Below are 20,879 nucleotides of genomic sequence, written 5' to 3'. Positions count from 1 at the left end.
TGAAGAACCAAACCTCGATTAGCTTAACCAAGAGCCAGGATCATCCCATTGAATAAATCAACGTTGAATGGATGGTGAATGGGGCTATGCATAAGGCCATATCTGAAAATGCTGGCAAACTTGTGTTTTGTGATTGGTGGCCTGTTATCCAACATAGGTTAAGTGCTCAGTTTCTTCATGTCTGACTTAAAACCCTGTGCACAATTATCGAGATTTTTTTCAACCTTTATGTTATAATTTATTCACTTAATTTACTATGACACAATACACCCTGTAAATTAAATCATAATCCAATGTGACTACAGTAATATATTATATTGAAAAGTAGCTGACCCTCAGGATGTGCTGCTAATGCTGACACACTGACATTTTCAAGTTATTGACAAGTTAACTAGTGACCTATAAGAGCAAAATCAGAGACCATTTAACTAGTTAAAGCCCCTGAAGTTTTTAAAGAGAGCAAAAGGTTGGGGGTCAGAGGGAGAGTTTACTGGATTATGGATTGTGAGCCACAAAAGAGCTTATGACTTGATCTTGGCTCAGTGCAGCTGAACTCTTTCTGCAAGTCCCAGCAAGTAGATCTCTGAGCACCGTTATTCTTTATTACCCAGGAAATTGGTACTGAATGCAAACACACAGACAAACACACACTGTTGCTCAGTTGTGCTAAACAAGCAGTGCAACATGCAAAACTGTATTTGTCACCCATCTTACCCATTTTCATCTACGTTTTGATCACTCTCAGGCTACATTTAATTCATTATTCCTTTTACATGATGCAAGCTAACCTAGACTTTACCCTTGGTGTCGGCCTTTAACATTTGACTCGATCTTTAGGACTCAATCTCTGTAGTTTATTCTGTGCAGTGTTATCTCTCACAGGCATGCCACCGAAACAACAAACGGTGTATTATCCTCGTTTTTCAACTTCCAGCTAACCAGCCAGCACAGGCAAGCCAAATTTTCCGGCTGTGCCCGGTTCCCGTTGTCATGGAGATGACGTCATGCTGCAGCACCGGGAGGAACGGCGCAGCCGCGGACGGAGGGAGGGGACGAGGAGCTTAAACCGCAGCCACAGCTCCTCCGCCATTCAGCCAGACTGCCGACTGATCCTGGAGGGCCAGGACTGTTCAATTGCAAATCCGGAGCCCACCGCAAGCTTCCCCCTGTTTCTCCAGCAGCAGCTCTCTGTGAGACACCCCACACCGCAGCGACAAAATGCGTGAGATTGTGCACCTGCAGGCCGGGCAGTGCGGGAACCAGATTGGAGCCAAGGTGAGAAAAACAAACGGATCCTTGTTGGCATGTCGTCTACCTGTTAACTGTAGTCGGTTTTATGTAACGAAACACAAGTTTATCCTTGCTGCTGCTGACGTGTATCCAAGCAAGAGGTCATGCTGCTCACAGGAAATACTAAATAGGTCAACATAGTGGGGTGGAAAGTCTTGAATAAGCGTACAAAAGCATCCCTCAGGATGGGCGGTGGCAAGTCGAGACGTCCCCATTATTGTCACTTGATGCACTTTTAAATGAACGACAGCACATAAACGGGGACCACGGGGTGTTATCGGTGTAACACAGCATGCTGGATGAAGCTTATCTGTGTGTGAGAATATATTGATTTAGGCTGACAAATCATTATTCGGGAATTTAATGAATGAACTGACAGCAATCGTGTGTGTGTGTTTGGGGGGGGGGGGACACACTGAGAGGGGTGTGGCTCAGACAGCGAATTGACAGGAACACCGGCAGACGTGCTGCCGTGCAATTTTTTTTTCCACATATGCAATCATATTTAATTATAATAATAAGTAGCGCTTTAGGCTGATATTGTATTACCCATCTTTTAAACCTGTCCTTTAAAGGTGTCTGTGAACCAAAGATGTAAGATGGCTTGAGAAATGTATTACACAAGATTCTGAGGTTGGATTGATAAAAATACTAACAAGGATAATGATTTTAATTCTGATTTTTTTTTTTCTAATTTTTCAATTCATTATTCCCAAATACCATCAGAACAGAGCAAAAGCAGCACACGTCACACCTTAGGAAATATTTACTCTTTAATATTTGCCCTTTGATTAAATTTGTTGTCAATCTTCTAAGCAATTAATCACGTGGTTGAGCTTCTATGGTTTAACAAGTACAGCAGGATATAAATAGCGTTGAATTTAGCTGTCGGCATTTGAATGTCTCGACACTGCCACAGCACGCATTTAACTGCTCTCTGGCTTGTCTGTCTCTAATCGACCTGTCTGCAGTTCTGGGAGGTGATCAGTGATGAGCATGGCATCGACCCAACAGGAACCTACCACGGAGACAGTGACCTGCAGCTGGATAGAATCAACGTCTACTACAATGAAGCTTCAGGTTGGAACTTTTGAAAGGCAGCTATTCACTGTATGTGTCGATCTTTGCTTTCGAATGGTCTATATTTGACCATTTTTAACACGTGACTTTGTATTGCAGGTGGAAAATATGTGCCGAGGGCCATCTTAGTAGATCTGGAACCAGGCACTATGGACTCTGTCCGCTCTGGGCCTTTCGGACAGATCTTCAGGCCAGACAACTTTGTCTTTGGTATGGGATAAACCACACAGACACACACAAAAACACACATAATTACATGCCTTATTGATTATACAGAATATAATGATAGCTGAAGTACTGGCTTTGACAAGTAAACAGTTTAAATAACAAACTTTGACATTTTGATAGCTAAATATACTTCTAGACAAACAAACCCTAGCTCAGCCGATCACAATGAACTTGTTCCTTCCAGGTCAGAGTGGAGCGGGTAATAACTGGGCGAAGGGCCACTACACGGAGGGAGCCGAGCTGGTGGACTCTGTTCTGGATGTGGTGAGGAAGGAGGCTGAGAGCTGCGACTGCCTTCAGGGCTTCCAGCTCACCCACTCTCTGGGTGGCGGTACTGGCTCTGGTATGGGAACTCTGCTAATCAGCAAGATCCGTGAGGAGTATCCAGATCGTATCATGAACACCTTCAGTGTGGTGCCCTCTCCTAAGGTAGAGTGATTATGCAAACCATCTTTGCTGGCATCCGTTTGTCTCCCTTTGGTTTTCCTGATCTTTGCCTTTTCTGTCTCCAGGTGTCAGACACAGTGGTGGAGCCCTACAACGCCACACTGTCTGTCCACCAGCTGGTTGAAAACACAGACGAGACTTACTGCATTGACAACGAGGCCCTGTATGACATCTGCTTCCGCACCCTCAAGCTCACCACTCCCACTTACGGAGACCTTAACCACCTGGTCTCCGCCACCATGAGTGGGGTCACGACTTGCCTTCGTTTCCCCGGTCAGCTCAACGCTGACCTCCGCAAGCTGGCTGTCAACATGGTTCCCTTCCCTCGTCTGCACTTCTTCATGCCCGGCTTTGCTCCCCTCACCAGCAGGGGTAGCCAGCAGTACAGAGCCCTCTCTGTGCCCGAACTCACTCAGCAGATGTTCGATGCCAAGAACATGATGGCCGCCTGCGACCCACGCCACGGCCGCTACCTCACCGTGGCCGCTGTGTTCCGAGGGCGCATGTCCATGAAGGAGGTGGATGAGCAGATGCTGAATGTGCAGAATAAAAACAGCAGCTACTTCGTGGAGTGGATCCCCAACAACGTCAAGACAGCCGTGTGCGACATCCCGCCCCGTGGCCTCAAGATGGCCGCGACCTTTATCGGCAACAGCACTGCTATCCAGGAGCTGTTCAAACGCATCTCTGAGCAGTTCACGGCCATGTTCCGCCGCAAGGCCTTCCTCCACTGGTACACTGGCGAGGGTATGGATGAGATGGAGTTCACTGAAGCGGAGAGCAACATGAACGACTTGGTGTCCGAGTACCAGCAGTACCAGGATGCTACAGCCGAGGAGGGAGAGTTTGAGGAGGAGGGAGAGGAGGAGGTGGCCTAAGGCTGAAGTCACTCATTGTTTCTCATCTGCACTCATGACTCCATCCAACCATCCATCCGCTCATTCCGGTCCTACTCTGCTCTCTTTTTCTTTTCCTAGAGCACTGTCCTTTCCCAGTTTTCTTGTTCCTGTATTTTCTTAGTTCTTCCCGTTTCTGTCTGCCTCTTCTCCTCATATCTCTTGACCCCTGTCCCCCTTTCCTGCCAGAGTAGGACTCACACTTTAAACATGTAAACACAGTGCTCTTTTAGAGGTAGCTAACACAGATGTGTGCTTGTGGGTTATTTGTTAAATTGTTTTTATTTTGGAGGGTTTGTTTTGCTTAGTGTTTGTTAATTATCATCGGTTAAACAATTGCATACCTGGAACACATTCACTTCATTCAAATATTATGACTTGTGTAATTTGACATTGATTAAAATACATTTGTGGGAAAAATATCCATTTGTGTATTTACTTTTTTCTCTCACATTTGAAGTTGGTAAATGGCCTGTATTTGTATAGCGCTTTACATAGTCCCTAAGGACCCCAAAGCGCTTTACACACCCAGTCATCCACCCATTCACACACACACACACATTCACACAAGTTCACTCTGATACACTATTATTAAAATAATACTTCAGTCTGGAAGAGAAAGAACTTGATTTTAACTTTCAGCCTCGATGTCACAGGAAGTAAATCAAAATGGAGCCCTACAACAGATTTAGGCAGTGTGGCTGCAGCAACACAAGGAGGCAGTATGACATTTGTGAGTGTGGTTCTTGTCTGAGCAGGATGTGCATGTGTTATTGTCGCCTCACTACTTCAGTATTTTGTTATGGTGTTCAGTTCTAATTCCTGCTTATGTGAGCAGTATCAAGAAACATATTTAGCTTTCTATGTCGGCTATATGATTTATACTAAAGTGAAACCAGCACCTTTCAGTTCCTCAGTAAAGGCTGCCATTACGTTGGCACTCGGGGAAAGGTTTAATACAGAGTGATTTATCAACAGGTTCCTGGCAACTGTTCTAATGTTAAAGTAAAGACTTATCCATTTTAAAAACTTAAATATGCAAATTTCCCAAAGTTTTTTGTAAGTTCTTTACTTTTGCAGCTGCTAATGTGAATATGTGGTTTTTGTTAAAAGTCAAATTTGCATTTAAAATGCATGAAGAACAAAAAACATTAAAAGATAAAGGAATTTTAAGCCAAGTGTCTATAAATGGCCTGAATTTTGATAGGTGGTCTTATAGCAGACGTCATTCACACACGAAAACCACACATACTGACATAGATCAGGAAGTGTTCTGTCATTCCAGTGCTGATTGAGCAGGCTGCTGTTACTGTTGCAGTCTCTGTCACTGTTACATCAGAGGTATGGTTGTCAACTAGTACACCTGCTGAAGACCTCTCTCCTCTTGGATGCCACACATGGACACAGTCGCATTTGGACAGTATGGGCTCCAGACTGAAGTAAGTAATTATGTCATTTTTGTGTGTCGACTTCCATCACCATCAGTATGCCCGTCAGTCTGTTCTTGCGGTTTCTATTACTTCCTCTCGCAACTGCACAGGAAGTTTCCTGTAGCAGTTCTGTCGCCTTCTATCTGTTGCCATATGCTTCACGGTACATTTGTTCTTGTTCACAGCAAAGAGAAAAGTTCCTCTTTCGTTCACACATATGACTCGTTTGTATTACTTGGCTGTTGATTTGTTCTCAACATTACACCTGGTTTATTTTTGTTTATGCTCAGAATCTTCTTCGTTTTGAGAAAATTTATGCTAGACGTGGTGTCAATTCGAAGCACTGTCTCAACATGTATATGACTATATTTGGTGGTTAATGGGTTTTAAGAATAAATTTGTGTCATTGCTCTTAAATCTCTTTCCTGTCAGACAAAACCCTGAGCGAACCTTCTACTGGTTCTTTGAAGCAACTTGCCCTGTAGCCAGAGACAAAGGTGAGGCCTCTGTGGTTTATCATCTGTTGCAGAGCAACTTAGCTACGCAGAGTGATTTGTCAGCACTGGACAAGTTGATTAAAATTGCTCTTCCATTATTTTCTGTAACTGTATAAACCTACCTTTTGTCATTTTCCTACATGACACACAGCACCGATTTGAATTTCAAGCACTTGGCTTCAAAAATAAAAGATGATGTTTTTTATTTATGTATTATAAAATCATTAAAACGTCACCGCTAGTCTTTATAAAGGTGTTTCTGCTTGCACTGAAAATTGTTCATGCTTCCTGTCATGTGATCAAAAAAACCCACACAGCCTGTGTAGTCAAACATGAACTACATAGAAAGATGGTGTAGTGATCCCTCTGACTGAGCAGCTGAGCATGTGCAGAAGACCTTAAATGCTAAATAATGTTTAAAAATCATTATATTTATACATTTGGAATCATTTGCCACTACTTTTACCTCATTATTTTCTTTATTTTCATCATAGTTATTTTCTAAACTTTTAAAAGGCTGCTACAAAATAACTTCTAAATACATTTTAAATGTAGAATTAGCATTAGTATTTGTCCACTCACTTATTTTAATGTTACAGATCCTGGACTGCTGTTTCAGTTTCCAGAAGACTTCAATGATGAGGTAGCTTGTGTTTTCCTGCCCTTGTGAACAAACGTAATAATATTTATGCTTTAAATAAAAAAAATAGCCTTTGTTTTGTTTGTGGGGTTTTTTTTACACAAAGTGAGAACCAGTGTTTTAAGTTGTTCAATATGAAGCTTTACTTCTTGTTTCAGTTAAATTCCTGAAACATCAGCTTACTGACATTCTCATCTACAATAGGGGAACACCTTAAAATCATATCATAACATAACATTGTATGTGCTTGTTAACTTACTGGTCCTCTAAACTTCGATGGCATGCCCCCCTCCCCCACTCAGGCCTGAAAACAAGCACAAAAAAGGTTCATGCCCCACAATTTTTTTTTTTTTAAATCTTTACAACAACAAAAGCACTTCCAAATTGAAATTTAATGAATTAAAGTGCTCCACTTGTGTGGCCAAGCTGTAGTTAGATTACTTTCTGCTATGCACCCTGACAGAGATCACAGTATGCATCTAGATTATTTGTCCTGTTTCAAAATTGTTTCCCACTTTCTAGGAGTCCTGTCAAACATTGCCCAGGTTCTGCTTCCCGTATGATATACAAAGGTGAGTAGAATAAACTTGTTGGTTTACTTCAGACTGCATTTCTGTATCATTTGTGTTTCATATGTTGTCTTCTCTCTACATTTGTCTACTCAGAGTGAGAGATGGGGTGGCTGTGCAGCACTTTACTTTTGTTCTAACTGACCTTGAGGGATGTCAACGCTTTGGCTTTTGCCGTCTCACCAACAGCACACATACCTGCCTTTGCATTCTAAGGTACATTTCAACATGTGTTAAAAATATTTTAACACCAATTCTATTTGCATTACTTTCATTTTCAGGATACCGTTGTTAAAAAGTGTTGTGGTTGTGTTATTTTTATCAATGTTATTACAGCTATCTTCCATGGTTTGAAGTGTTTTACAAACTACTCAACAACTTGGCTGACTATCTCTCAAAAGGGCAGGTAAGATTCTCATGTGTAATATTTATCTTCTCCCACTTGTCTCTTAACCGCAGTTAAACTGTTAATAAAAGATGGACAAAGCATTTGTTGGTTTGTAAGATCGTATATTGAGACTAATAGCTGAGCGTTTTGTCCATTTCCATTTTCCTACACAAGGATTTGACTGAGAAACCAAGGACAGTGAATACTCTTATGGTAGTAACTTGTCAACTACAACATAGTTACACGTAGCAAATATACTTGCTGTATTGTATTCGACTCTCACAGGATTCTTGAATAATTCTGTATCAAATAAAAGAATGCAGGTTTAAAGCAGTTCTACATTAGCTTCACATTTCCAAGCAAGAGGCTTCGTCCATCTGTGTCCATGTAGCATCTATTTCATTATGCTTAACATGACCACTTCATCTCTTCAACAGACCAGTGAAATGAAAGTTCTTTTGGCATCACTCTACAACCAGCCCCTTCCACTGGCTGCTGGATCCGTCACCCTGCAGATGGTAAGTCTCTAATTAGCCAACAAGAACTTGGAGTCACACAAAACTATACTGCTGTTTTCTGTCAGTGGTTAGTGTGTTGTTGTTTTTTTCTGAGGGAGAGCAGGTTTTGGTCAGCACAGAAGTGTCCCATCCTGTTGGACACTCAGAGAGACAAAAGGGGGTGAGTCCCACAGGAGTTCATGTGGTCTGGAATCACAGCTTTGTAGATACAGACTAACTCCTGCTGGAAAACTACAGTTGTCTGTGCTTGGTGGCTACAGCTGCAGACTAAAACCTTGTGTTTAAACCAAAGCATGCACAACATGCACTAATATCTGGCATTCCTTATAGCCTTTGGAACAATTTGTTTATTAATCCAAAAGCCATAAACATGCCATTATGTTACTGACCCCAACAACTGTTTTGTCTTATAAGAAATGCCTCTGTGTGGCCGAAAGCTGTAACAGGTTTTATTTTATGAATGTTTGTGCTTTTTTGAGTTTCATTCCAAAATAAATTGGTTACCTGAAAAACACATTTACTCACCTTGTGCAATTCCTTTGCATTTGCAATGGAGAATATATTTAGAAAGTTTCAGTCCTGGTTGATGGGGAAACTCTTATGATTACAATGGAAAAAGCAGGTGTTACATTAGTAGCATTTTTTTATGTAGTTCTAAATGTTAGTTGAGTTAAGTCAATTTAAATACATTGCTTTTGCAGAAAAATGCTAATCTTAAAGAGCAACAAAATTAAGTTTAAATCTCATGAAGGATTTCAAGAGTTGAGATTTGAGTTGAGTCAGAGGCTGTATATAAAGGATGGACAAAAACACCGTGCTGTCGCAAACCAACAAACCATTGGTTTGTTGACTTCTGTTGTGAAACTTCAGGCTAATCATTTTTCATCAGTGTCCTAGTTTTTCAACAACACCCTATGAGAATCTCCACACTTGTAAAATAGTGTCTTGTCAAATACTAGCCAAATGCCAAACCATATGCTGATTATTTTTATTATTATATTGGATTCCTAGGTGACTTTAGGATTTATATTTGATTATGATGCTTTGTATCAGCCTCAGATATGTATTTGCATTTATATGCTTAATCAGTGCTGTATGTGCCTGCTTTATGGGTGGTTGGGTTGGGGGAGGAGAGTTTTAAGGCTTGCTGTGTATACTTGATTATATTGCTTGTATCGTGCATCTCAGACATATACTTGTATCTTATAGCCTGTTAAATATTGTTTACTTGCCTAGGGACTGCAAGTGGAACATAGGTAGTAACTAAATATGGTAATGGCATGTGAGGTCAGTAAGTTTGTGCAAAGTTCCTGACAAATACAAAATGCAACTAAACCTAAAACTATTAAAGATGATGTGAAACTGGTGATTGTGGCCACAAACCTATTAGAAACATGTTCTCTGAGGTCATGCATTGAGTAAGTAACAGAATGACTTTCAAAAAGAATCCTACATAAATGATTTCATTTTGCAGCCAGATGTGCCATTGTCCGCTGCCCCCACCCTCCCCCCACTGGCTTCATTTTTAAGACCATGAAGCTACATCCATCTTTTATATACAGTCAGTGATTATTTTTTAGCTCACATAACTGTGTGTGCATGTGTAATTGATTGCTGTAGAGGGAATTTTGGAATGAAATACTAAATTATATGTCTATAACCTTTGATGTGTGCATATATGATGTGGAAGACACTAATCAGCATACTAAACCGTGTTGCTAAATGCAAAAACACTTCCCAAAAATTTCAGAGATATTATCTCAAGGATTACTGATAGTGTTGATAAAGTATGAGCAATGTTTTATTTCATATGTTTTGGCAGGTTCCATACTTCATCGCTCCAGACCCCAGAAGTCTCCCTTCCATACCTGAAAACGTAAGCATGGTTAGGTTAAAAATTTAAGGCTAAATTTTAAATTTCAACAAGCAGTGATGGATTATGTGAACACGCCTTTCCCCACTTCAAGCTAATATTTCTATCTGTTTCTTGTTTTATACACCAGAGGAACTTGACCGAGTTGATTGTGGCAGTAGACGTGGGGAACCTGCTTCAGCTGTATGCCAGTATGCTGTTTGAGAGACGCATCCTCATCTTTGCCAGCAAACTCAGCACTGTAAATTACACAATTCTCTTTTATCCATTGCTTTACTTTAAATGTATTTACATCAACTTTGTGGTATAAAAGAGAACTCCCATCCCCCTAACCCATCCATCACATTTGGTACATGACTAACATGAATTCATTTTCACACATCAAGCATAATGAAAAGTAACTAGGCCTTATCAGGTCTTAAAATGATATAATTACCAGCTCAGACGAACAAAAACACATGCCATATCCTCCAGAGAACCGAGGAAACAAAAGTATCTTTCAGTTGAACTGTTTTTGTCCACTACAGAGGACATGATGAGTAGGTCGGATCTCAAGAGGATATTAAATGCCAAAATGCAGAAGCAGCGTGTGTGAAAAACGAACTATACTCAGTGATTCAAGAGATTGTTTAACCACTTTTGTCAGCAATAACTTGAAGGAATTATTTTATGTATGACTTTGTCAGTCTCTCACATGATTGTGGAGGAGTTTTGGCCCAGACTTCTATACAACATTGCTTCAGTTAATTAAAATTTGTGCTGGAGTTTGATTGGGCCATGACAACACCTTCACTCTTTTATTTTTTATCCATTCTACTGCGCATGTACTGTTGTTCGGTTCCATAACCCAGTTTTGGCTAATTTTGTCCTCTCAGTGACCGCAAAGTTCCCATGCCCTGCAGCTGCAAAAAAGCTCTAATCATCAATTTTATCTCTGTGCTTGATAGTTGCTATAATGTGTTTGTGTTTGGTGGCAACCCTTCCAAACAAGCCATACTTCAAATTGTTCTGCCATGAACTTAACATAACATGTTACCTGAGGCGTGTAAAGTCTTAGACCAGTTGTTGGGATTGTAGCATCGTCTTATCATGGAGTAAATTTTCTTTAACTCACGGGAAGACTGGGAGTTGTCTTAAGTGTTTTCCACTTGTGAATAATATTTTTCATTTCTCGTGTCTCATTGTTGAGTAATGGATGTCAAATTGTTTGGAAATGGCCACATAAGTCTCCCCAAGCTCATGGGCAGTAATAGCTGCCTCACTATGATCATTGATGATGTCTTATGTTTTTTGGCATTGTATTAATACACACTTAAATACTCCACTCCAACAAACTGCCCAAACTTCTGATTTTGTTGATGATGAAGCAACATCTGCAGGCTACTTAACCCTTAATTTAACAACATACGTAGTTTTTCACACAATGCTTCTACGTTTAAGCTTAGTTTGTTGTAAATAAATAATGGCAGGTCATGTTGCTTGTTGATGTTCATCAGGTTATGTTTAATGTTCTGATATGTTAAAGCTTAGGATGGAGAGGGGCTGTGCTTTCCCTTTATGATTGTACAACTATGTTTGGTCAGCTGCCATTAAAGTCAGTAGCAACACTAGTATCTGCTGAATCCATGTAACTGGAAGTCAGACGTAGAGCAGCTAGAACATGTTTGAATCTATAGTTTTGTAGTCATACCTTGACCACTATTTTTGGCATGTGTCAAACCACACAGGAAGATTTGTGTGCTAAAGCTTTTCTCCATTTTGTGCGTTTAGCTGACATCCTGTGTGCATGCACTCAGTGCTGTGCTATACCCCATGTACTGGCAACACATCTTCATACCTGTCCTGCCACCGCACTTACTGGACTACTGCTGGTGAGATTTGTCTGTTTACGTGTTTAACTGCCTACCTATCTATCTACAAATCTGCCTTCCTGCCCACAGCTGTTTAATTGATATTTGTTTTTTAATGGTCACAGTGCACCCATGCCTTACCTGATAGGAGTCCACAGCAGTCTATCTGAGGTAAACTGCTGACCTTATACTTCAATATAAAGCCACTGCTAAACTCAAATCCTCCAAATCTGTCAGATTTGTCTTGAGATATTGAAGCCTAATCTGTTACTGTCTGTCTGACAGAGGGTGAGGAGTCGTGGGTTGGAGGAAGTTGTTATTCTGAATGTGGATACTAACACCCTGGAAACCCCTTTTGATGACCATAAAAGGATACCTTCAGATGTGGTAATAAATAGTCTTAGTTTGTGTGATGATGCATAAGCTGCTTCTTTTGTTTCCACACTTTTTTATTTTAAGCAGGAAAGTGTGATTTCACTAACTATTTTCGCCCATTCACTGCAGCCCTACACGCTACTTTGATCTTCAACATTGATAATCTTCAACTGGACCCATGTGAGAATAGCTTAGATGACTGTCTGGTAAACTTGATTTGCCTGCTACAAAATCTGACAATCAGGCAGCATCCTGGCTGAAATCAAACACTGGACTATTTCAGGGGTGTCAAACTCATTTTACATGGTGGACCGCATATAGCCTACTTTGATCTTAAGCGAGCTAGATCAATGAAACTCCCCTTTCTGTCAGTGTCAATTACATATTTAACTTTGTTTTTCCACGATGAAGAAAAAAAAGGAAATCTGTCAGCACGACTCTTCAGACTTAAAGTGAAAGAAATAAAATCACATTAAAAGTTCTGGTAGCTTATTGCCCAGACATTTTTGTTTTAAGCTGTAATCTTAAAAACTGAAATTTCTATACTAAAATCTGAAAAAGTGAAAAACAGAAACTTTTATGTTTTTCACAAAGTTACCGAGGTTTCATTAGGGACATAGCTAAGCATTTTACAATTTAGCATAATTTTGTAAGTTGAAATTTCTTCAGTACTGAATAGCAGAAATTAGGCTTTCATGTCAGCGGTTATATTTTTTGGGGGGGACTCAGTGGCCGACAACACTGTTCACAATGGTGAACTGTAATAAGCAAGCGAATAAAGCAGGAAACATCACTGTCAATTTTTTTATGGGAAACTGGTATCAAAGCACAGCGAGAGATAGATATAATTGCACACGTTTGATATCCCATCCAACTATTTTAAACATTTCTGAAGCGAACTAACTCACGTTATGTACTAAAGTAAGGACGGGCAGGTTTGGACAATTCCCCAGCATATTCTCTTGATTTCACCTCCCTTTTAGTGGTAAAAATGACAATAGAATATAATGATGCTACTTAGGGGACAGGTGTTATGATGAAAACTAGGCTCAAAACCTATAAAAAGGAAACAAGAGTCCTCTTAACACATTTGAAATAGTGTTTACATGTGAAGAACATGAGACAAATAAGACCACTAATAAACATAGTTTACTAGTTATGGTTTAAATACATTTAATTCACAGTATACATTACAGTTGGACCAATCAGTGCTTTTTAGACTGCCTTGGGTACTGGAAAATCACAAAGTTTTATCTCTGAGCAGGGACATACTGGGCCCAGAAACTGTGCTAAAAGAACAAAATTTACACCATGCAAGATTGTCGAGTTGCTCAAATAGTTTTTAAGCCCCTGAGCGCATATATATTAATAAACATATTACAGATATAAATACAGATGCTGTATGTGTCCAGATGTCCGGATTGAAGATGTGTTTGAAGCGCCAAGCGGTGTCACCTGGATGTGGTGTTTCTCAGGCCTTCCTGAAGGCTCAGGCTCTGCTCTTTGGAGGCTACAGGGATGCACTGCAGCCTAATGAGGTCTGTCATACATGAAATACATATCGGTATTTATATATGTATTTAGAAAATCAATTTAGGCACTTTTATTTCCACATTTCCCAACATGTTTAATTTAAATTCTCTAAGTATTCTGCAGCTCTGCACATCTGTTATATCAGTATTTATTTTTAGGAGTAATTCTTCTTTTGTTGTTCATGGCCGTCTCTATGTGTTGCTTATTGCAGGAAGGAGAAATATGTTTCTGCGAAAACCTGTTTTCAGATCACAAATCTCCGAGTATGAAGCAGTTTCTTCAGAGTGCTGTTCATTTGCAGTGCTTCAAACAGGTAAACACTGCCCTCTGCTGTACACTTAATGCAATTGTAATAGTAGCTGAGCAGTGGTTGGACAGAGATTTAGAAAATGTTCGAGGTGATTGTATAACAGCCATTGATAGAGATGTGTAATTTGATAGATTGTGTTATGCTAAACAGATTACTATTTTTTAAAAATAATAATAATCATTATTTTTTACATAATTAACAAAAAAGATTTTGAATTTGGCGTGAAGTCAGGCCAAGCATCTTCATGTCACTATAAATGAGTGAGCTGTTTTATTGATGCTGTATATTTGTTCGTTTTTTCAGTTCATCGATGCTCGTCTGGATATTCTGAATAATAAAAATGAACCAGATGATCTCTTTGAGGAGGAGATTATAAAGTGTGAATCCACAGCAGGTGTGTATCTGTATCTTTACCTGTGTGGTTGTGCATGTGTATGTGTATGTCCATTTTTTTCATTGCTTGCTTATGAAATTATTTCTTTATGTAGGAAGAGGTAAATCCTATCAACAGTTAGTTGGTAATTTAAAGGTAAGTTCACTTAATCTTCAAAGAAACACTAATGCATTTGGCATCATCTTGGCAAAAATTCTTGCATTTGTACTTTTGACAGAAAGGAGGAGGTGCTCTCATCCTCAACATGAAGTCCAAAGCAAACATGAGAGTGAGTACAGTGTTGAGGTGTTTTTTTTTTAAAATTATTATTCTGAACTAATACTATGATTATGTTGCGCTGCTGTAGGTCTGCTACTAATCTGTTTATCTGCTTATCTCTTCTAGGCCAAAGTTCTTGCCAAGTCAGGTCTGAAAAACCTGCTGATACATAAGGTGAGCGCATGTTCATGTGGGCAAATGCTTTGATGGATAAAAATTATACTGTGTTTTTAATAAACTTTTGTTTTGTGTTTGATGTAGGTTAATGATGAAGAGCACACCCTTCAGAGAGGTGGATCGGTATCACACCGCCGTGCCCAATCTGACTGCCTGCAGAACCGCCTACCAATCACACAGCACTTCGGGAGGGTGAGATACCACAATTTAATCTCATGCACCAAACCCACATCTGAAAAAAAAAAAAAAAAAAAAAAAATCACTCTTTTAAAATCTAGATATCTACACTCACTGGCTTTATTAGGTACACCTCATTGCATTTAGGCATGTAAAAGTGATCAAGATGACCAGCTGAAGTTTAAACCCAGGATGAGAATAGAAGAGGAAGATGGTTTAAGTGGCTTTATAGATGGCGTAGATTGGTGTCAGATGGGCACCCCAGTGTTTCAGAAACCACACAGCTGTCTGTCCAGTTTTAATGGTCTGACAAAGAGAAAATATTTAGAGAGTCACAATGCTCCACGTAAAAATTGCTTGTTGTTGTCACATCGCCACATTGCTTAAAGCTGAGAGGAGGGCAGCCATTATTCAAATAACCTTTTATTACACCCAAGGTATGCAGAAAAGCATGTCTGAAATAACAATACATTAAACATTAAAGCAGATTTAAAAAAAAATCTTACAGCAGAACATGACCACACGGTATTATTCCTGTCAGTTAAGAACAGGAAACTGAGGCTACAATTTACAGACTCACCAAAATTGGGAAAGAGATGATTGGAAAGGCCTTGACTAATCTGATGAGTCTTCATTTCTACTGCAACATTTGGATGGTAAGGTCAGAATTGCGCATAAACACCATGAAGCATGGATCCATCCTGCCTTTTTTCAACAGTTCAGGCTAAAATTGCCTGCACAGTCACCAGATCTCAATCCAATAGAGGATCTCAGGGATGTAGTGAGATGGATTTCCAGCACTTGTGTGCAGCCAACAGATCTGCAGTAACTGCAGGATATTATCATGTCAATACAGACCAAATTCTCTGAGGAATGTTTACAGCACCTTGTTGAAGTTATGAAAGCAAAAAGGAGTCTAACCCAGTACTAGCAAGGTGAACCTAATAAAGTGGCCAGTCAAGATATAATATAAATATAACCCTGTGACCTCATTTGCTTCTGTATTGTTTTATATTATTCTTATAACATCTGAATGGTTTTCTTGTGGAAAAATTGTATTACCAAACCTTTGCTTTGTTGTTCCATCATGTCAGTCACGTCCCCGTCGACCTGCTCATAAATCTAAGACTCCTAGAGACAAGGACATCATGAAAGACAGTGAAGATACATGGGATGGGTAAGCTGTGATGAAATATATTCACTCATCTACAGAGTGTTTTAGAATACACTGAGGCTGTTACAGCTTAAGCCAGCATTGTATTAACTGCCTAGCTGTACTAAATGTAGCTGTACTTGTTCAGTTCAATTTATGTAGTGCAAATTCACAACAACAGTTGTCTCTTGGCACTTTATATTGTAAGGTAAAGAATCTACAATATTAATAAGAAACCCCAGCAAACACACAGCTCCTTGCCAAATGGCAATAGTGGGAAAGAAAAACTCCCTTTTAACAGGAAGAAACCTCCCAGGAAGTCAGGTAGGGGCAGCATAAAAGAAACACTATGAGAGAAAAAGACAGAGTGCAATAATTACCAATGATTAAATACAGTAGTCCTGTTTATAAAGGAGTAATTTAAAAAAAAAAAAAGTGAGTAAAAAAGAAACGCTCAGTGTATCACAGGATGTCCCCCAGCAGCCTAATAAATAATCTGTGTGCTGTCTCCAAACTGGGAGCTGGTTCTGTAGAAGAGGGATAGCTGAAAGCTCTGCCTCCCAGTCTACTTTTGAAAAGTCTAGGAGAGACGGACGGGATGGAGTTCTCCACACAAGACCAGGATTTCTCCAGAATGTTTCCCAGTTATTTATGAAACACACACCATTTTTGGACACCACTGAGACAGTGAGAGGTTTAAGGAGAACATGACAGGAACACAAAGTAATAGAGTGAATGTACCATTCACCAACTGCTTTTCAGATTAGGGTTTAAAACAAAAACGGATAAAACCAGATCAAACAGGATTCAGACTCCTTCCCTTTTGCCAATTTTTTGACTTTAAATAAATAAAATGGAAATAGGGGTGGGCGGTATAAATGGTATATGGTAGAAATGATATAAATTTGGCCAACGATAGAGATTTTGACTATATCGCTCTACCGCGATAGCGCATGTTGATGGTGTCATCAAGCTGCGCCTGTTTTGGTCAAAAGCATTGCAGCCGCTGCAAACAACATCATCTGCAAATTATGCCTGGCGGCAGTAATAGCAAAGAGACAAAGCACTTTTGGAATATGGGGAAAGCCAAAAACTGTGCTTCCTCCACGTCCCTACCATTGATTCATTACTGCTGAATTCTCTCGCAGCTGCTCTATTCCAATGTTGTTGCAGTATATTAATGACTAACCTCGTATTGTGCATGGATTATCTCAATTGTTCTCCTGACTGAAGTTTGGTCCGTTTATATCATCCTGCCATGCAATTGCATTTGTCCCTAACCATCAGAAACCCTCACGTTAACTTTTATCGAGTGGAAAAACATTAGCGGCCATCCGTCAGCTTCACTGTGCTAATGTTATGCTAACATAGCTGTTTTGCTAGCGATCACGTAGCACATCCATACCACCATACATACCAGCTAGTCCGACTTCAGTAAACCTACAAACATCACTGCTGTTTAGTTTTCTGTCTTCATTTATGTTGGAAGTGATAGCAGAGCTGTACGTTTGAATTTCTCCAGAAATCTCTCAGTCAGAACATGTCATATCATGTTTAGGTCGGAGCTAGCGAGCTAATGTCCTGCTAACTTCTAACTCCGTTAAATTTAATACATTCTGTTTTCATGGATGCCTGGATGTTAAACTTAATTGTTACACCTGGTAAAGCAGCAGCTGATCATTTGATTTAAGATGAAAGAATATAGACAGTTTTTAACTCTCAGTGATGCCGCAGTGTAGGGCCCAGATTACTCCGCGAGGCTCCTGACTACGGTAGCCGTAATACTCCAACAATCCATCAAGCGGTGCACCTTCATAGCTTACCAAAGTCGTACTAAAACGTTTTTGACAGATTTCTGCGCGCCGTGTACTACATAAAATCAGTTCACGGTCAGTAAGCACAACCAGAATTCTGACATAAGGCACACTGTCGATTTTTGAGAAAATTAAAGGATTTTAAGTGAACCTTATAGTGTGTAAAATACGTTATACAGAAGAAAAGAATATATCGCGATATATATCGTTACCACACATGCTTCAAATTATACCGTGATATGGATTTTAGGCCATATCGCCCAGCCCTAAATGGAAATATCAAGTCCTTAAAGCTGTACTCTGCAAGTAAAAACAAGTGTATAAATAACTAAATATTATTACATTAACATTCAGACTTTTACAATCCACACATGTGTTTTGATGTGAATTGTATGTTTTAATTACATTTTAGATGTTTGTAAAACTCTAAGTTTAACATTCAATTTTACAGGTTAGGAAGGGTTTAGAAAGACATGTGGTTTATGGACAATCCATCAATTCACATAGTCAAAACCAAGCCTTCATATCTAAGCAACTCTCTGAAGACCTAAATAATAAACTGCGGAGAAGAGTTTATCAAACAGCATGTGGAAAGAAAACTGTGTAGAACTCCAAGAATATGTTAGAAGAGCATCGGGCACTAATTATCATTTGGATAATATACTGTATCTTTACAGTGGAGAATTTTTGTTCATACCGTTTTGTTTGTTGCTATCATTTCAGAGCTATGTCTGGGTCCAGGATTGAGCCTGACTCTGAGCTCCAGAAGGATGAAGAAGAAGAAGATGAGGAGGAGGAAGATGCACTGCTGTGTGATGAAGAAGAGATGGATCTTCTTGGGGAGATCTTTGATACACTGAGCTCTCGTAGCTCCCATGACCGTGGCCTGCTGTACGGCACCCGCAGCCTGGATCTGTTTGGGCCAGACAGCCATGACTTTATCACACGGGTAAGAAAACGGGTACACGTGTCCCTAACACACACACAAGTGAATGCAATTTCTGATCTGTCTGTGTTTTCCAGCGTGTTCCAACCAATCCAAGCCAAGAGAGCTTGTCTCTGTCCATCAGTGGCAGTGGCAGCTTGCACAGCTGGAATCTGGAAACAACAGAGGAGTTATCAGACCTGACAGCAGACACTGACTGGCCATGCATGGACACTAGTGTACCAGAGGAGGAAGGGTTGGAGAATATGAATATGCAGTCAGAAAACAAAACAGAAGAGCCAAAAAATGGACAGAGGCAGGACGGAGAAAAACAGGAAGAAGTGACAGGAGCAATAAATGGGAATCAAGCAGAGGAAACTGATGATCAAAATAAGTTTAAGGAAGTAAAGTTAGAGGAAAATATAGAGAAACAAGATCCGGGAGAGGGTGTAAGTTTATGGGAGGACCCGGTTAATGAAATATGTGCCAAGAGCGATGAAGGCTTAAAAGAAAACAAAGAGGATGAGCAAAATCAGACAGAGGAGGTAATTGCAGAACCTGAGATGGAAAGAGAAACACATGAAAGTCCAAAAGCAAGAGAAGAAGAAAAAGAGAGCCAACTGGAGAAAAATGAGGTGGTAAGAGGATCTTTAAGCAAACTTATAAACCCAAATCCTAAACATCCCAACTCTGTTGAAGAAGAGCAAAATCAAGGGAAGGAGGCCGTTCCAGATACTACAGTCTCTCCTGGGCCTCAGATTCCTGCTGTTGACCCTAACCCTACATCAGTTCAAGAAAAAAAGATTGAAGTAGCTACAGAAAAACTGGAGCAAGAGGTGAAGCAGACCCCCTCTCCTCCTAAAGTGCTATCTGCTGCAGCACGCTTTCAGTCTCAAGGATCCACCCAAAGCTTCCAGGTAAAGTCCAGGGTTAAGGCCTTCACTGAACCTGGGAAACCTTGCACTGTGTTCAGAAACAGGGAGAATGCACAAATGCCATGTGACTCAAATACATCAGAAACAAACAACCGCACGGAGGAAGCTGAAGAGGAAGAACGACCTCCAGTCAAAGTGTCAGAACTGAAGAAGAGATTTGAAGCTTAAACAATGCTGGTTACATTCTAGTTTTTGTTACTTAAAATCCAATTAAATTGATACATTTGGTTTCTCTCTGCATTTCCCCTGCCTCTCCGTTACTCTTAATCCCAAGCCCATTTGGTTTTACTGAAAATATAAATTATGAAATAAAAGTCAACAATGTAGTGTTATTTAAAGGCTGACCTCTGTAAATTGTAGCAAATGTTACTCAAATGATGGTGAATGTTGCACTTGGGGATAAGTTTCAGATGAACATTTTGTGCATTAGTATTTATGAATATAACAAGCTGCAGTGTATACAAACACAAAGTAATGAAAAAAAGAACAATGTTCCCATTTTAAGTAGTTTTGGACTTTTTAAAGGCCGTCTCTCTACAATAACAAAAACAATACTGCCACACTCTTACAAACTGGCTGTTTTCTTAGTATGTAAACACATTTTATTGCTTGTATATTTTATACTTGGTGAAATGGTTAATTACTTAGAATTAAGACAGCATGGCTGAAATAAATAAGAAGAAAGTAAGAAAAATGCATGAAAAATGTTTTTCCTGTTGCCTGCTGGGATTTGTGTGGAAAAGGCATGCTATCCATCAGATTCTTTAATAAAAACTGACGCATTCTGGGTATTTACATTTTGCGACCATTTCACTTACGATCTGAATAACCTGAACTTGAATAAAATAAATACTTTAAAAACTGCTTCAACGCTCCAAGACGATGGGCAACAAGCAGGAATACTTGGTGTGCACATTGCAGTTTATTTACATAACACCTTGTGAAACATGCATTTTGATTTGTTTTAGATTAAGTTGAGCTTTTCCTAAGTTATATGAAAGTGCATCACAGTCAATCTTTTAAATCAATATTTCTTATAAATGCAAAAAACGTGTAAAAATATACATTTTTATATATAAATACACAGAACAGGCCGCACAGAAAAAATACTAACCTGCGTAC

The 20,879-nt window shown here is 39.7% G+C and overlaps 2 protein-coding genes across 3 annotated transcripts; both read left to right on the top strand.

Moving 5' to 3' along the window:
• The first annotated feature begins 1,038 nt into the window (after positions 1-1,038).
• Positions 1,039-4,363, top strand: LOC146573018 (tubulin beta-4B chain-like). Its single transcript, XM_085277532.1, has 5 exons — positions 1,039-1,275; positions 2,262-2,370; positions 2,470-2,580; positions 2,783-3,027; positions 3,111-4,363. Exons 1-5 carry the CDS (start codon positions 1,219-1,221, stop codon positions 3,921-3,923), a joined length of 1,335 nt encoding a protein of 444 aa, XP_085133658.1. The 5' UTR covers positions 1,039-1,218; the 3' UTR covers positions 3,924-4,363.
• Positions 4,364-4,500: 137 nt separating this feature from the next.
• On the top strand, positions 4,501-20,098 carry dennd1c (DENN domain containing 1C). 2 transcript variants are annotated; one of them, XM_085277530.1, is made up of 23 exons: positions 4,501-5,380; positions 5,804-5,868; positions 6,468-6,511; positions 7,031-7,080; positions 7,174-7,293; positions 7,414-7,483; positions 7,903-7,983; positions 8,078-8,143; positions 9,806-9,859; positions 9,987-10,097; positions 11,627-11,727; positions 11,832-11,877; positions 11,992-12,093; positions 13,494-13,619; positions 13,826-13,927; positions 14,228-14,318; positions 14,413-14,453; positions 14,536-14,586; positions 14,703-14,750; positions 14,838-14,945; positions 16,025-16,107; positions 18,621-18,846; positions 18,921-20,098. In XM_085277530.1, exons 1-23 carry the CDS (start codon positions 5,364-5,366, stop codon positions 19,923-19,925), a joined length of 2,808 nt encoding a protein of 935 aa, XP_085133656.1. In that variant the 5' UTR covers positions 4,501-5,363; the 3' UTR covers positions 19,926-20,098. The 2 variants fall into 2 exon arrangements, with proteins under 2 accessions (XP_085133656.1, XP_085133657.1); XM_085277531.1 differs by lacking the exon at positions 8,078-8,143.
• The last annotated feature ends 781 nt before the right edge of the window (positions 20,099-20,879 follow it).

Source organism: Mchenga conophoros, linkage group LG6, assembly GCF_057382185.1.
Source record: "Mchenga conophoros isolate Kocher_MC1m ecotype Shallow Benthic linkage group LG6, M_conophoros_male_GT1.1, whole genome shotgun sequence".
Lineage (NCBI taxonomy): Eukaryota > Metazoa > Chordata > Actinopteri > Cichliformes > Cichlidae > Mchenga > Mchenga conophoros.
Note: the sequence above shows the minus strand (reverse complement) of the source record. Positions and strands in the feature narration are given on the sequence as shown.